At 43.2% G+C, this 18,272-nt stretch overlaps 1 protein-coding gene across 2 annotated transcripts in view; it reads right to left on the bottom strand.

The window, feature by feature from the left end:
* Positions 1–2,038, bottom strand: part of LOC139924217 (chemokine-like protein TAFA-5) — an 81,729-nt gene extending 79,691 nt beyond the window's left edge. For both annotated transcript variants that reach the window (XM_078282920.1, XM_078282919.1), the window contains exon 1: positions 1,948–2,038. In XM_078282920.1, coding sequence (XP_078139046.1) covers positions 1,948–2,038 — 91 coding nt within the window. The remainder of the gene's footprint in view (positions 1–1,947) is intronic.
* Between the last annotated feature and the right edge of the window lie 16,234 nt (positions 2,039–18,272).

An 18,272-nucleotide genomic window follows, 5' to 3' on the forward strand; every position in this document is an offset into this window, starting at 1 on the left:
TATTTCTGAGTCACAAATCTTTCTAGGGATGCCATTGGCTGCTAGAATGTAAACAACAATTGAAAAATGGCATTACAAAGGGACAATAATATAATTTGGATGATGGAGAGCTCTTGAAACTGTGATGGTCAAGAGTCTCATTTGTGATTACTACAGCAGATTAACATGGAGCTGATATCACCATTCATTTTTCTGACCCACGATACTTATTGTCACATTTTTTTTATCGCAATATATTGAATTTCGATATATCGTCCCATCCCTATTACTGTAATGAATGTCCTTGTTTTGCATCACTTGGCCTCTTTTGGAATTCTTCCTTTTTTATCATCAGTGTGTGAGTTCTTGCTGGTTTCTCTCTCACGTCTATTTCAACACAGACCGGGTAAACCGACTGCAGGTTTCGTCGCTGCCTGTCCGAACCGGCAGACGACGCGCCGCGGCGGTCGAACCCGGCCGCCGCTCCGGTTCGTCCTCCATCCTCCGCCTTCTAATCTCATAACGAAGGAACAAACTCCCACTGAATCTGGCTGGCAGACAGAAGGCAGGCATGGGAGAGCAATTACTCCTCACAATGGGTCATTCTTGACCGCCTTTCACGCCAAGACATGGAGGGAAGAGGATTAAGCAGCGCTGCCGGGCCGAGTGTATTCATCCCACAAAGAGAGAGAGAGGGAGGGAGAGAGAGAGGGAGAGGGAGAGAGGGAAGGAGAGAGAGGGAGAGGGAGAGAGAGATGAAAACACGTCACCTCGCTCTGTCCTTCACGTTGCAGCGGACCGGACCACTCAGCCTCAACAACACTGGATTGTTTTAGTGCGGCCACACAAGAAATCACTTAACACAGCATGAAGACATGTGACGTGTGTGTGTGTGTGTATGTGTGTGTGTGTGTGTGTGAGAGAGAGAGAGAGAGAGAGAGAGAGAGAGAGAGAGAGAGAGAGAGAGAGAGAGAGAGAGAGAGAGAGAGTGTATGCTGTGATGTGTCTGTTCCTGTGTGTGTGTGTGTGTGTGTGTGTGTGTGTGTGTGTTCATACATAGGCAGTGTGTGTTCATGCAGGCATGATCGTGTACGTGTGTGTGTGTATGTGTGTGTGAGAGAGAGAGAGAGAGAGAGAGATAGGGTGAGCATGCTTTTGTGTGTGTGTGTATGTGTGTGTGTGTGTGTGTGTGTGTGTGTGTGTGTGTTCATACACTGTGCAGCATTCTTGAGCATGTGAGAATGTGAGTGTGTGAGCGAGCCTTCGTGTTTTTTGTGAGCATCCGAGTGTGTGTGTGTGTGTGTGTATGTGCGTGTATGTGTGTATGTATGTGTATGTAAGAGAGAGAGTGGTAGAGTTACAGTGCTGATCTTCCTAATCTGACATAAATATTGAAATATTCTGGATTATTCCTCAGCAGGAAAACACTGGAGCTCCACTGCAGTTAAATCAGACCCAAACCAAAGCTGTACCGGTCCGAGCTGCACTGCTGTTACTAATGTGACTGGTGTGACTGGTGCGACTGGTGCGACTGGTGTTAGTGGGTCTGCTGCTGGTCAGACAGCGTGTCCCTTCAGAGAGACTCTGGTGCCATCTATTGAGGAATAACCAAATAAAGCGGAGCGACAATAGACTTGATCTGTTCTGCCTCCCTGGAACCAGATCTCCTCATGCACAGGCGGGACGGGTGCGCAAACACGCACGACTGCACGCGCACACACACACACACACACACACACACACACACACACACACACACACACACACACACAATACGCATTCCCTTAACGCTGTCTCCCCCTCTCACTCACTCACACCAAATAATAATAATTATGTGAATAATAAGGAATATCTGCGTCGTCCTTTAGCTGAGCTGTTAACCTGTTGAGGCTCGGGCAGAGACGTGACACTCGGTCTGATCGTCGCCTGCGCCGTTCCCCTGCCTAAAGTCTCCAGACTGCAGCTTACCTTCTTTCAGGACGTGGGAGTGGATGAGCAGAATCACCAAAAAGCAGACCGCCGCCGCCGTCAGCGCCCAGGCCAGCCGGAGGAGCTGCATCGCCGCGCCGCAAGAAAAAAAGTCCAAATGACCCGCAGGAGCGCACGGTGCCTCAGCGGCAGCACGATGCCACATCCATCCCGATCCGGTGCAGAGGAACACGGGAGACGGGTGGCATTTCCTCACGGCAACCGAGAAGACTTTACAGATTCCCCAGATATCACACAGGCACGGATCCGCAAGTGAGAAAGTACGATCCCGCGTCAAGTCCCGCACACAGACGGAACGGGTTATATTTGGAGGAGCGGAAAGTTGACGTCGTGAGAGGATTTTTTTTTTTTTCCCCTCTCTCTGACTCTCCAGGTGAAGCCGCCGGTCACCGCGGGTTCCTCACTGCGCTCCGCGGCGCGTCACGGTGCGCAGCGGCCAGCAGATGCCTGGGTTGATCGGAGCCGGCTGCGCCACAGGAGCTCTCCGCTGCAGCAGTTTCATGAGATGCGATTTGTCTCGATGTTTTCCGCATGAGATGCCGAGCCGAGCGTTTCTCCTCCAAGTTAAAGCTCTCTGCGCTTTGGATCCATTTGGAGTCCGCGTCCGCGTCCGCTCGTCCGCGTAAATTCCTCCAGCCGTCTGATGAGAGGTAAATCTGACACCGGATCAGACCGGACCTCACCGACCATGATGCAGCCCGTCAAGCCCCGCAGCTTCCCCCCTTCCGCTGCCCCTCGGACCGGCTGATCGCTGATCAGCTGCTGAGTGAAGCTCGGTGGAGAAGACTGCAGCTGCCTCCTGGGTTTGTTGCCCCGCTTCTGCAGCCTCGACAGCGACTTTCTCTCGACTCCCAGCCTGACGTCACACCGGTTATAACGTGTATCTCGGGGCAAATCCACAGGCTGTACATAGGGGTTGATGGCAGTACAGCAGGGGTGCGCAAACTGGGGTCCGGGGGGCCTCCAGGGGACCCTCAGTGCAACACCAGGGGGTCAGGATTTGTTCAGTTTTCATTTCTGTTTTAGTTGTAATTCCTCTCTAATACAGTTTAGTTTGAGTTGGTTTTCCGCTGCAGCAGAGATGATTTTTCATGTCTGGTATAACATTTACAAATCTATCTTGTCATCTGTCTTGGCAAAATGTTCTGGCTGCGTTTCCCATCACAAACCAAACAAATTTATTTTTACACTTGTTTAGTTTTCAGTTTTGAAGACATATATTATTAATAGAAGCCGTCCAATGTGGCAAAGTATTTCACCAGATTCTATTTTTCACTTTCTCAATCAGTTTATGTTGTTTTCAGAGTGTGTTTGTTAATTTCAATCAAAGCAGTTTATTTTTTTCCCACATGATTTAGTTTTTATTCATTTAGAACCCGATGATGTGAGATCTTTACTTCATGTTTAGGAAAGGAGCCTAAACATTAATGTTTTTTTAATATGTCTGAAGCTAAATTCCCTTAAGTTGGGAGATTAATTTGCTCTGATGCTCTCTACACACTCAGGACTGTCAAACCACAAATTGAACAGTGATCCATGACCATTTGGAACCAGGTAATATACTGTAGTTTTAATTTAGTTTTAGTTTTTAAGCTTCATTTAGTTTGGATTTTCATCTTGGTTGATGGAAATGTTTTTGGTTTTTTTGGCATTTTCTTTTAGTTGTAGTTTTTGAACTCGCAGGGGATCAAAATGAGGAACAGTTTAATTTAATTCTTGTTTATATCAGATAATTTACAAGGATTGTTTTTATCCAAGTTATCTTCACACCTACATACAGACATGCATGCAGTTCTGAATCATAACGAGCTGTAAAAATCTTCACATGGAGTTCCTGAGGACAAAACCCTGTCAGATGAGGCTCTGTGGTCTAATCCACTTCTGTTCATGGTCCTTCACAGGTTTGGCTCCTGCATCCACGACGACTTAGCCTACTTTTATTTTTGTTTCTGACACAAATTTCAGTGAGAGCAGAACCCACAGCTTCCACTGCAGGATCAGAAACTGAAGGACATCGTTACCATAACGATCACCAAAACACAGCAAGTATATCATGAATGTTGATGTTAGAAAATACATTGAGCTATAAAAGTATTTGGACATCCTTACTCTTATTTCCTTGGATGTGAGAGATGTGAGAACAGATTATGTGCTTTAATTTATTTTCAGGGATCTCAGATGAAAAGGTTTTTTTTTAGCTCTTTTTGCACATACTGTACAAAGAAGTCATTTTTACTATGAAGTTAAACATTCTTCATTACATTAAATCACTACTGTATGGCTCTTACTCCACTACAGCAGCATGCTCTACTTTCTCTCCCTGACGTAAAATGTACAAACCTCCACATTACTCTTGTTGTTGTTTCTAATCCAGTCTGGCACAATGTTCCCGCTGCCTCCCCATCATGACCCAGCTGCGTTTAGGGTTAAAACATTAGGGGTTAAAAAGACATGCATTGTTAGATGCAATCTGGTGGATGATTTTCTAAAGAGGATGTATTGTTGTAAAGCAAAATTTACATATTCGAGATGTTGGCAAGGAGCCTCGACACCATCAATTATTACAGCGACGTACCAGGCGATGTCTATTTTTACGTTTTCTCTCAACTGAGATGTATTTCAGGCCGGCTCTGCAATCTGGAACTCTTTACATTATGCTCTAATTACTGTGTTATTTACTTTTAAGGTATAAATAATTCATTGTTTCTATAGAGACTGAGCTCACCAATGCATAAGTGAAGGGGTGTTAGCAGAGTAAACTGCTGCCAGCAGCCAGAGGGATGAAGGACGAGGAAGAGCTTCACCCAAAACTCTGGTTCTGGTGTTCATGGCCCCTCGTCATATCTTGTCACACGGCCCAGAATCCCTTGCAGCACCCCTGACCCATGCATTATTCAAGTGACAACGCTGGCCAACGTTCTGTAATTTCCCTGACGCTGGTAAAGCAAAAGCTTATTTACAGTGTTGTAGTTTATTCCTTTAGATCCTCTACTGGACCGGCCTGTAAGCTGCAGGTTTCAGGTTTGATCCCAGCCTGTTGAGATTAGATCAGACCAGATGAAACTTTATTGATCCTGTGGGGAAACTGAGACGCTGCAGCAGCAAATAAAAATAGAATATGAATGAGAATAGAGGAAATGTGGTTTGCATAAACGTACACAACACTAGAACATATGAAGTAGAAATGTGTGAATGAAAAGTATGAAGTAAAAACAGCATGATGAGGAAGTGTGAAATAACAGACTGAGAAAATGAATGCAGATTATGTATGATATGAAAATATACCAATACTACTACTATTGCTATTACCACCACTACTACTACTGCCACTACTGCTAATAATAATCATAGGAATAAGAATAAACTTTATATAACACTTTTCAAAACAGAAGTTTCAAAGTGCTGAACAAACAGACAGTCAAAAGAAACAGCAAAAAAAAATGATAATCCAATAAAAATACATCAAAATAATTAAACTCATGCAAGTAAATGGGTAGAAATGGGTCTTGCCAGTCTAAACTAATATCAAATATATTCAGTATGAAACAAGTCAAAAATAGAGATATATATAGAATAATATAGAACAAATGAAAGACATGAGAATATGCAGAAAACAAATATGTTAATTTACAGCATATATACAGGATGTGTAAACCTGCATTGTGTTCACATTACCAGTCTGCAGAAGCCATCAGCATGTACAGAGAGTATTAGACATCCTCCTGAATTTATTTATTTTAGTATGGAGCGTTACAATCTATTTGCAAAAACAGAAATCCTCCAGCGGCGGTGAGATAACTCTTAACTTAATTCCACTGCAAATCAGCGTTGATTCAAGACGATTCTTGAATCAAGTGTCATTATCTTGATACTTGAGAGCGCTATGATGCGAGATTTACTTGTTGTCATGGCAACGCTGACAAAAATTCTGATGCGGGCGTTCAAACACCAGTCGCATGTAGGTCACATGCGGTCCAGATGGGAAGCGGAAAAACTGCCGACTCCAAGCAGCTTTTTTCTCCCGTTCACACCGATCAGAAAACATCAGATCTGCACTTTGAGCTGCAGTGTGAACGGAGCCAGACACACACACACACACACACACACACACACACACACACACACACACACACACGCAGCAGTTGTGGATGTGATGGGGCAGTAATCACGCCCCACACATGTTCCCAGCTGACAGCGTGTCGGCCGGCGGGTGATTGACAGCGGAGGAGCGGGCCGCTGTCGGCTGCCTGTCTGCCTGACTGTTCGCTCTGCCTGACCTTTGTTTATCTCCCAGACAGCAGAGCAAACACACACACACACACACACACACACACTGCAGAGGGAAAGGTCTCACACCCTGATACTGACACCACTCCTCTGATCCCACAGGGAAACAGATCACCAACACCACAACGTTACAACTAATTAAAATGCTTTTTAAGGACAGTACAGCAGCTAAATCAAGGATGTGTATGGTTCTGTGAAAACTTGTATCTCCAAAATGTCAACTGTTCTGTAACTAAGAAACACAGCCTGGTTTTCCGCCTGATCATGCATTTTTGAGCTTATCTAATTGGTTTTGAAAAAGTTTAAGTGAAACATGAAAATCTACAAAATTGCATTCATGAGGTTTTCACCTGACAGAGACGGCGCAGATATGAATCCTCAGATCTCTCACTTGGTTTTTTATTCAGTGATGAAGTGATTAATAATCGTCGGTGTCCAGCATGAAGCTATGCTCTTATTTCATTTAGCTGAAAATAGTTTTGTTCCAAAATAACAGATCCACCTTTAGAAAAGTGACACCTGCTGTCACAACATGACTGATATCGCAACATTAGAACTGATTAAAATGCTTTTTAAGGACAGTTCAGCAGCTAAATCAAGGATGTGTATGGTTCTGTGAAAACCTTGTATCTCCAAAATATCAACTGCTCTGTAACTAAGAAAAACAGCTTGGTTTTCGGCCTGATCATGCATTTTTGAGCTTATCTAATTGGTTTTTAAAAGGTTTCATAAACTTACATACAGCAGCATGTGAAGTGAAACATGAAAATCTACAAAATTGGAGTTATGAGGTTTTCACCCGACAGAGACGGTACAGATATGAATCCTCAGATCTCTCACTTGGTTTTTATTCAGTGATGAAGTGAATAATAATCGTTGGTGTGCAGCATGAAGCTATGCTCTGATTTCATTTAGCTGAAAATAGTTTTATTCCAAAATGACAGATCCACCTTCAGAAAAGTGGCACCAACATGAGTGATATCACAACATTAGAACTGATTAAAGTGCTTCTTTAATGTCAGTAAATCCAGGATACAGACAGCAGCACTCAGATATGAATCCTTGTCAGTTGATTTTTCCTCATTGATGAAGTTAGTACGGTTTATAACGGTTATCAGTCTGCAGCGTGACGCCGCGCTCGGATTAGATTTAATTAAAGAGACTTCTGTACTGAAATGAGATATTATCCACCGTTTGAAAAGCGACACCTACTTTAACAATATGACTGATATCACAAAAGTGGAACAAATTGCAATGCTTTTTTTAATGACAGAAGCTAATTCAAGTCTTCAGTTAATAAAACGACGAGCTGTTAAAGAGTGGAACCTCTTCACTTTAAAGGATTCTGACCTTCAGGTGATGAATATCCAGCCGGAGCCATACAGATCTCCTGAATGCTTCATCTTGTATCAGTCTTGCATTAGTTCAGCTGATTTGGTTTTTTATTCTACTGAGTACAACCAAAGTAGTTTAAACTGAATGTGCAAAATATCATGAAGTCCACTGATCACTTATTGATTTCCCTCATTAAATCAATACTGATCACACAGAGGGAGACGGAGATGAAGAGGAGCAGACGAGTTACAGACGTCTGAAGCTTTGAGACAGTTTGACATGTGGATTGTGCAGCTTCAATATCAGGAACATGTTTCTAATATTTTCTATATTCATGTTAATCTGTTGTCAGAGCAAGGTCATGGTATCAAGACAGATATAGATGGATAGATAGAGAAAGACCAAAGAAGATGCGAAGAGGAGAGGCACTGTGAGATGATGGAGAAGAAAGACTATTTGTCAGAGAGAGAGAGAGAGAGAGAGAGAGAGAGAGAGAGAGAGAGAGAGAGAGAGAGAGAGAGAGAGAGAGAGAGAGAGAGAGAGAGAGAGAGAGAGAGAGAGAGAGAGAGAGAGAGAGAGAGAGAGAGATAGATAGCAGGGCTGGGGTCAATTCTTGAATGATGTCATCAGTTCCAATTCAACTGAGGAATTGGAATTTTAATTTGAAAAAACCTACAGGAAACATAATTGGAATTGAATTGGTATTTCAGGAAGTTGAATTTAATTCTGTATATGTATGTATGTATTTTTTTGTTTTTTCTTCCCACATATCTGAGATTTCACATAGTGTTATATATTATCAATACTGAATATCATAAAATGTTAAAGGAACCTTTCAGCTGGTGTTTGATGCAGAACATGTAATGGTAATCCATACATTATGATTGACTGTATTTGATTTGTTTAACTGTCTTTTATTTGATTTTCATAATGTTGAGACAAACTCTCTCAGAAGTGGAATTTAATGGAATTTAATTCTGTGTTCCTGTCATTCCAATTCAGTTCACATTCAGTTTCCTTACAGCTGGGAGACTTTCACACTCACACTGCAGGAGCTGAGTTGGAATTTATCATGCATTTAGCAGTAAGCAGTAAACAGTGGAAATGTTGTCCTGCCCCATATAAATCAAGAATGAAAGAAAGATACAGCACAAATCCATGTCTGCACATCACTATGTACAGTATACAAATCACACAGCACAAATCTGTATCCACATACTGAACGTAATTGCATTTAAGCTCATTAATTATGAATTGAAGTTTATTCCACGGTTACTGCGCTCGTTCAGCTGAACTCCTGCAGTGTGACTGGAGCAGATCCCGGCTCCTGCAGCGCCGGGCTTATCTGGTTCAGCCCGTCCTGCGGAGCGGCCGCCCGCGTGTCTGGAAGACAGATTACAGTGGGGGGGGGAGGATTTAAGGCGCGACGCCGCCTCGCCGCTCGCAGCGCGCCCGCTATCTGCAAGGTCACCGGCCGCCTATCGGGGAGATCGTCCCGACGCGAGCGAGAGGAGCCGACTTTAACGCGTTCAAGTACGCTCAAGTGCCGTATTTCATCTTCATTCACGCTCCCGGCAGGCGGGCGGGGAGCCGAGGGCGCTAATGGCTCGGCCCCGCCGGCCGGAGACGCTCTGATGTCAGAGAGCTGAACACGCTGCCAAGAGCGCCGCTGTACGCCGGGCTGCTCCGGCTTCATGTGCACCGCAAGAAATGACCATCTGAACGTCTGAAGTAATAATCTGCGACATTTTCACCTAAATAACTGTCTGTCCTGCTCCTCTCTCTCTGCTCTAACACAACAGTGATCCAACCTATAGTATATCCACTTCATAAAGCTTCTCCATCTTCTGTTTCCGGGGAGAATATGGCTCAAGTACATTCTGCCTGAGGAAGAGCACAAAGCTTTTAACATGTTGCTTATCCTGCATGTAGCACAGAAACCACAAATCACTGTTTGGTTTTATTCTGAAGGGTTAGCACCTTATTGTTTTGCACCTACAAAGCTAATAAACTAATAAACTTTTATCCTCTGCAGTGAAGTGGCTTCCAACCTTTGCATGTGATAAATGGTTATATAAATAATCAAACTTGAACTTTTCTTTTTGTACATTGTCTGTTCTAAACAGCCGGTGTCTGGTCGCTCTTTCCCGGGAAAACTCCTCTGCCGCACAGGAAGTGATGCGTTTTATGTTTCCGGTTTGTTTGGAATCAACAGAAGAAGAAGAACTGGGTATAGTTAGCATGAGCAGCGATAGCTGAACAGACAGAGAAAAGAGAAACTCAAACTGCAGCAACAGAAAGAAAATCCAAGCTCCGCCCACACTGTTTGATTGACAGGTGATCTGTGGGAAGTGCAGTGCAGAAACACCACAGCAAAGGAGGCCATTTTAATTTTGTAGTCAGTGTGCAGATCTCATGTAATGTAAAGATAAATTCACTTCATTACACTGCAGCTCAGCCTGTTACAAAATCAAGTCAAAGATATAAAAAGACGACACATTTGACACAAGTGACACAAGTGAAGCTGCATTGGAAATATGAAATTATTTCTATTATTTGACCCCTTATTTCTATTGCTTTATGAACAAAATAAGATTTGGAGATTGGATAGATGAGATGACATGTTTTTGGTCATGTGTTTGCAGTGTGTGTTTGCAGTGTGTGTGTGTGTGTGTGTGTGTGTGTGCATGCCGGCAGTGTGCCAGCAGTCATCTGATTATTGTAATGCTCTGCGGAGCCGGCCGGCCAGCGGCTCGCATTTAAAACACATTTGGCGGTCCGGGGAGCGGAGGCATCATGTTTATGTATCGCTCGCCGCCTCCCATAGTTTCCTGTCGCACAACAAAGTTTTCTGGGCAGGAAGAAGAAACTCGCCGCTTTCTGAAGAGGCATTTAACATTTCTTTTATTTATGAGTGCATGAAAAATCCCCCATACAGATAAACAAACAGCGCAAATGTGTAGATTTTAGGTTTATGAATGGATTCATGTGTGGCTTCTTGTCCGCTCTGCCTGGCTGCAAGCACACACACACACACACACACACACACACACACACACACACACAGAGTAGGGAACCTGAGTCCTGTCACTGCAGTGGATATGAAAGTAGTGTCACTGGTATAAAACACACAAACAAATACACCAGGAAAGATGATAATAATATTAACTTTATCTGTATAGCACTTTTCTAAAAACAATGTTTACAAAGTGCTTTACATCCAATAAAACCCAAAGAGACGGTGATGTAAAAGTACCACAATTAAATAAATAAAATAAAGTTGAATTAAAAAATGTTAAACAAATAAAAAAAATAGGAATAAATGGTAATAGAAGAGATAAACAGATATAAAAGTTTGAGCTGAACTACATGAACGTCCTAAAGAGACAGTAATACATAACTAAATAAGTAAAAAAAACAAGTAATAAAACGAGAAACACAATTACAAAATGTAAAACAGATGAGTAGTGAGTGACATCACCCACAGGTTTCTGAGGGCCGTTTTGAAGCCTAAAGATCGGGTTTACAGTCGCCGCCATGTTGACATTTTTTGGAGCCGGAGCAGCCAGAGAGCCGCAGCTCCGCCTGCTATTGGCCCGTAATTGATGACCTGTCAATCACTAGGAAAACAATATCCCGTTATATCCCGTTAATGACGCAATTATTTTGAAAATCTCCATAAGGACACACATTAGAAGAAGTGAAATTAGCAACTGAGACCAAAACCTCTTGTCGAAATCATGGAGTTGGACGGTTTGGAGTCTTTTTGGAGCCGGACTCTAGTGGAATTAGCAGATTAGAGGAATTGCAGCTTTCAGCCACTTCCTTATTGGCTTCAAAATTCGCCCGTGGTTTTGGCCGCTTTGTCTGGAGAGAGCAGGTACACCTCAGCAGGTACGATTCCCCCCGCCGGCTCCAGGACTCCCGGCGGTCGCTACACGCCAATTAAGCCGCATTAGTCAAAAGGAATCTCTCACTGCCACTAAATTAATTGGCCGGCTCCTGGAGGAACAAAATAAAACCCAGAAGAGACGGGAAAGAAAAGAAAAGAAAAGACGGGCTAATCTCCAGCTCTTTGGATTCTCCATCGGACGGATCGGCAGAATCGTGGCTCGTTTCCGTAAAAATCCACTTTTTAAAGCAAAACGTCCCGTTCTAATTTACTGTGTGCAGCTTCTTCTTCTGAATTTACATACGTTTCATGGTGATTGAAGTGATTTTTCCCCACAATTCCTCCGTGTCTGCAGAAGCATGTAATGGAGTCTGGAGGTATTTTGCCAGCACAGCGCATGTGAAGCACATTTCCACGTAATAAACAATAGAGTCCTGTTCCATCCAGTTAACACTTTCTTCTTTGCACATGAAAGTCAACAGTCAGTTCATGCACATTTGAAAAACCCCCTCAGCGTCTCTTATGCTAATAGCCGCTGGGAAGCTGCTGCATATTCAACAAACTCCAGTGGAGAATTCAGCTCATCCTGTCCTCCTGTGTGACGTTTATTCAGAAAGCAGAAGAAGAAACTCTAATTTTGATAATAACTTTATAGACTATAGGACTTTTCTTAAAGTGGTAAACCTCAAGTTCCTCTTTTTTTTATTTTAGTCTCCATCTTTGTCCCTCAGCCTCTTTGCTGTGGTGTTTCTGCTCTGCTCTTCCCACAGATCACCTGTCAATCAAACAGTGTGGGCGGAGCTTGGATTTCCTGTTGATGCAGTTTGAGTTTCTCTTCTCTCTGTCTGTTCAGTCATGGTGGCTATCGCTGCTCATGCTAACTACCCAGCTCTTCTTCTTCTGTTGATTCCAAACAAACCGGAAACGTAAAACGCATCACTTCCTGTGCAGCAGGAAAGAGCGACCAGACACCGGCTGTTCAGAACAGACAGTGGAGAAGCTTTATGAACTGGATATATGCTGGATCACTGTTGTGTTAGAGAGAGAGAGAGGAGAACAGACAGTTATTTAGAGGAAAATGTGGTGTTTTTTAATGTAACGAAGTTACAAAGCGCTGTAAAATTAAAGGGAGAAAACAAACATACCGACAGTTGGCGCCCAAAACTCATTAAAGCTGCAATAAGTGAAATGTTCTGACCACTAGAGGGTGACAGAGACTGCGACAGCTTTGTTAATTAAGCCATATACGCCCACTGCACTACGGAGGCCTACCAAGGACAAACATTGCAAAGCAGCGTGCATAAAGGCTAACAGCTAAGCTAACCGTACCAACAGAGAAGTGTCACCGGTTACCAGTCTCACTTTGACAGATCTTTCTCCTGCTGAAGGTCACATGACCCACAATGTTCACTAGTTTAACATGTGTACTAGTTTAACAAGTTCACTAGTTTAACATGTTTACTAGTTTAACAAGTTTACTAGTTTAACAAGTTCACTAATTTAACAAGTTTACTAGTTTAACAAGTTTACTAGTTTAACAGATTTACTGGTTTAACAAGTTCACTAATTTAACAAGTTTACTAGTTTAACAAGTTCACTAATTTAACAAGTTTACTAGTTTAACAAGTTTACTAGTTTAACAGATTTACTGGTTTAACAAGTTCACTAATTTAACAAGTTTACTAGTTTAACAAGTTCACTAATTTAACAAGTTTACTAGTTTAACAGGTTTACTAGTTTAACAAGTTTACTGGTTTAACATGTTTACTAGTTTAACAGGTTTACTAGTTTAACAAGTTTACTAGTTTAACAGGTTTACTAGTTTAACAAGTTTACTGGTTTAACTAGTTTACTAGTTTAACAAATTTACTCGCTCTTCATCGATTCTGCCATTGCGAGAGTATTTTCCGGAATGGGAGGGGGAGAGCTCCGCTTTTAAACAGCGAGGGAGGAGCCTAAAACATTTAAAAGCTGCTGAACGGAGCGGGAGGAGCTTCGTTCAGGAGCGGAATCTGACAACAAGCTTTAGAAAAGAGGAGAAAACAGCAACACAGCTGCTGCCGTGTGGATATTGGTTTATATCATTTTGTCTCAATGAAATCTCCACACAGCACACATTAGCTTCAGGATTGGTTATACGGTCTGATATCGTTTATTGCAGCTTTAAGGCTGACTCCGCAACATTCAGAAACCACTTTGGATTCCCAACAACAAACGAATGGTGATGAACTGCTCAGTCGGAGGTTTGAGTCTCCGCGGTTCAGACTGAATTGCGGCCGTCCTGCAATCTCCAAACACACACCTCTGATCCGCCGCTCCATCGTGTCAGACGGAGGCGATCTGTCGCCGCTCGGACAGTTCCATTCCCCGTGTCGCTCCGAGACGACAGATGAGACCTGACAGGGCCTGTGTTGATATCTCACTCCCCCCCACCCCCCACCCCCCACCTCCTTCTCACATGAAACCAGAGGCTGCTGATGGACAGCGCTGTGGAAAGGTAATCGATGGGGAAAAAGCATCAGCAATAATCACTCCCGCAGGGGGCCGGGAGACTTTAGCCTGATGGAAAGAGATCCCAATCAAAACACAGAGGGCAACTTTGATGGAGTTTCCATGACAGATGCAGGAGTGTTGAGGGATTTGATAAGACTCTTGGCCTCTCTTAACTCCCCGCTCCACAAAAGCCGGCCGATCAATCTCCTCGCTGGACTAATTTGAGGAGAGAGAAGCAGGAGGCGGCCGGTGGCTGGAGAGCCGACAGTCTGCTTCCACAGCAACTGAAACACTTCCCGCCGTCGGTTAAAAGTTTGTATTAAAATAAAACCTGGTGCATCTGCGTTATCACAGCGTCGTTATCAGGACGCATATGCTTCGCTTAGTGGTTGACTTAAAAAAAATGGAACGCTAATGGAAGAAAACATCTGTGTATAAACTCTTTAGGTCACTGCATCTTCCTCCCATACCTTCACTGCAAAAACTGACAAACTTGTTAGGTTATTTTTATCTTGTCTCCAGACTTATCAAGCTTATTTTAGCTATTTTTTGGTGAAATCATCTTACTGCGCTGGCAGATAATTTTACCGGTTTCAACACATGACTGAAATTGATTGAAACCAGCAAGATTATCTGCCAGTGCAGTGAGATCATTTGACTAAAAATATCATGAAATAAGCTTGATTGGTCTGGAAACAAGATAAAATCACTGGACAACATTTTTTGCAGTGTTCCTCATCAATTTGTACTGAAAATGCAGCTGCCTTGTTTATGAAAGGATAATCCTGCTGTTTTTTTTTAAGGTGGCTTTCTCACCTACATTGTTCGGTCTGCACTTTACAAACTTTTTTGCCAAATTCAGATCATTGTGACAGCTGTGAACACGCCATGTGGACTCGGTGCAGACCAAACACTTGTTTTTAGACAAATTACAGCCAAGAGGAAAGAGTTTACAGTCGTAGCTTGGTCAGTATTGTAAACACAGAGCTAGTAGCAACAATATCCTTTTCTCTTTTTTCTCCACAAATAATCCACAGATTATTGGTATTTTTATTTGTGTGTGTGAGACTGAAACTTTAAAAATCCCCGAAATGTTACCCCTAGTTTTTACCTTGTAATCATTGCCTTGGCTATTGTTGATCGTTAAACTTGTGGTTTATAATGACTTATAAATAATAATGAAGTATAAAAGCTGATTATTTGCTTTTTAAAGCTGCATTTAACAAACAACCACCTGGATGTTATGTAACCATAAACATAAGCTTTTTATAAACTCAACCATAAACAACCATAGCCATAAACAATTATAAACAGGATGGTATTTGGATTCGGGAACGTTGCTACTAAGCGCTCTGCTGATGCAGCTATCTGAAGTCAGCTAACGCCTGAAATGTAAATGCAGAATGTAAATCTGCTCAGATCCTCAGATCCAAACCTCATTCTGCATTCTTCACCGGCTTCAAACTTCTGTTTCTGTCTCTCTGCTGATGTTTAAATCTTATTTTTCTTTCCTTTTTTAACCTTCATTTATCTAGAGAAGTGTGCATGCAGTATACAGTTGAATTTTACTTGTTTCTAATGAATGTTCACTTACTTCTATCTTAAAGTAAGGCAGATCGCTTCACTGATATCTTGTATTTTAAGAAAATTCTCATTTTAATCAAGGGGAATTCTCTCATCCCATTTGCAGATTTATTTCCACTTGTTTAGAAACAGATGTAAAGACTGTAGAGATAGATGCAGTAGATCAGAGAGATTTTTTTTGCAGTGTATCAGACTAGCAGCTCCTCCCTGCCTCCCTCGCCTCCCGCCGGGCGCCGGGGCCACGTCTTTATCAGCCTCAGGCCAGATGCACCCTGGGAGGTTTCAGTCGTGCTCCGTCTGCCCGGCGCGGCGGCCGCAGCGGGACCGACGCATCGAGACGCCTCACACAGGAAGCCGGCGAGGGCGCTTCCTGTCACGGTGAGGACGGCGAGGCCTGCCCTCGATAGCGAGGCGGCGCCACGAGGGAAGCGAGGGTAGTGCCGTCGCCATGGTAACAGGGTGACCCCTTCTGCAGCGTGTCGCCATCCTATTAGATCCTGTTATTCAGTCGCAGCCTCAGAGCCGCCAGGCCGCACCCTCACTGTAAACACACATCCGCCTTAACAAGCCACTTAGCCTTCACAGTCTTTAAATCTTCCTTGTTTCCCTAAAACAAGTGAAGAAGAAGATCTGCCAATGAGGTGAGATCATTCCCTCTGTCCTTATCTGTCCCTGCAGTCAGAGAGAAACTGCAGGCAGAAGAGCTTTTCTGACTGTGTGATTAGAGAGGAAAGCTCTACTGATGTCTTTAAATCCAGGATTAAAACCTATTTTATCTTCACCAGCATTTGGTCAAACTTAACTCAACAGTTAACTTAACAGTTACTGGGACTGACTCAGTCTCTTATTAATATTACAGTAAGTTAGACCAGCTGGCTCTATAGCTCAGGTTCCTGCCCATGGGAATTTAGTCTGTGTGTCCTGTTTGTTCATGTTGTTCATGTCTGTCTTTATTTGCAACACAAATGAACTGACTTGTTTCTAGTGCAGTTTCACGTGTTTCAAATCTTTCTCTGAATCAGATCGCTCCACTAGTATCAAGATTATATCACTTACAAGAAAGATACAAGAAAATTGTTGGTAATTTGCATTATCTCACCACACTGGTACATTTCTTCACTTGTTTCAGTGAAGGATTACATGACTCATACAAACACATCTGACTGATCCGTGGTCAGAGTGATAACAGGAGAATCTGGTGTTGTGACTGACTTCTCTGAACAGCACTGAGCTGTAGTGTGAGTGTGAGTTTGTTCAATAGTGGCTCAGGAACGTAGAAAGTAGAAAGATGGTTTTGTCTAAAGTATTCTTTTCCACATCCCACTACTATAATTGGAGAGCGGTTTGTGTGTTTGTGTGTCCCACCATGGAGGAGAGGAGAGGAGAGGAGAGGAGAAGAGGAGAGGAGACAAGGAGAGGAGAGGAGAGGAGAGGAGAGGAGAGGAGAGGAGAGGAGAGGAGAGGAGAGGAGAGGAGAGGGGAGGAGAGGAGAGGAGAAGAGGAGAGGAGACAAGGAGAGGAGAGGAGAGGAGAGGGGAGGAGAGGAGGGGAGGAGAGGAGGAGAGGAGAGGAGAGGGGAGAGGAGAGGAGAGGAGAGGGGAGGAGAGGAGAGCAGGAGAGGAAAGGAGAGGAGAGAGGAGAGGAGACGAGACAAGGAGAGGAGAGGAGGGGAGAGGAGAGAGGAGAGGAGGAGAAGAGAGGAGAGGAGGAGAGGAGACAAGGAGAGGAGGAGGAGGAGAGGAGAGGAGAGGAGGAGACAAGGAGAGGAGAGGAGAGGAGACAAGGAGAGGAGGAGGAGAGGAGAGGAGACAAGGAGAGGAGAGAGGAGAGGAGAGGAGACAAGGAGAGGAGAGGAGGAGGTTATAAATTCTAGTTAGCAGAATAAGAAGACGATATTGCAGTAACGCCTTCACTGTATTCTGTAATTATTGATACAGCGGTGATGCAGCAGGTACGAGGTGCAGCAGTACATCAGCATCACTGGACGTCCCATAGTACAACCTATAGAAGGGTATTATGTATGGATGGGACGATATATTGAATTCAATATATTGCAATGCAAAAATTTGACAATCCGTATGTTGTGTCAGGAACATGAATGGTGATATCAGCTCCATGTTATTCTGCTGTCAGGAACATGAATGGTGATATCAGCTCCATGTTATTCTGCTGTAGTAATCACTAATGAGACTCTTGACCATCACAGTTTCACAAGCTCTCCATCCAAATTATATTATTGTCGCTTTGTAATGACATTTTTAAATTGTTGTTTACATTCTAGCGGCCAATGGCATCGCTAGAAAGATTTGTGTCTCAGAAATAAACAGAATTCTGCACAGACTTTGTTGTCATTGAGCTTTTATTTATCACATTAGCCCCTTTTCCACTGAGGGCCAAACCTGGTGCTTGAACTTAGTTCCAGAGTTCCTGACCCCTTTCCACTGGGTTGGCCTGGGCCAAAACAGGGCTAGTCCAGGAACTCAAGCCCCACTACTTGGGCCTTCCAAATCCTCAGGGCCAAAGCTGTTAGCCCTGGTGCTTATACATCATCATATTCTGTATTTTTTCAAATAGGGGGTGTTAACGTCTGTAACTGAGTGCAGCCATTCCTACATTAATGAGCATCTACCTGTTAGAAACTAGGTACGTTAATTCTTAAATCTGCATTACTTTCAGCTGCTATCTTAGAAAAAAAAACAACCAAAAAATACAT

This window comes from Centroberyx gerrardi, chromosome 4, assembly GCF_048128805.1.
Source record: "Centroberyx gerrardi isolate f3 chromosome 4, fCenGer3.hap1.cur.20231027, whole genome shotgun sequence".
Lineage (NCBI taxonomy): Eukaryota > Metazoa > Chordata > Actinopteri > Beryciformes > Berycidae > Centroberyx > Centroberyx gerrardi.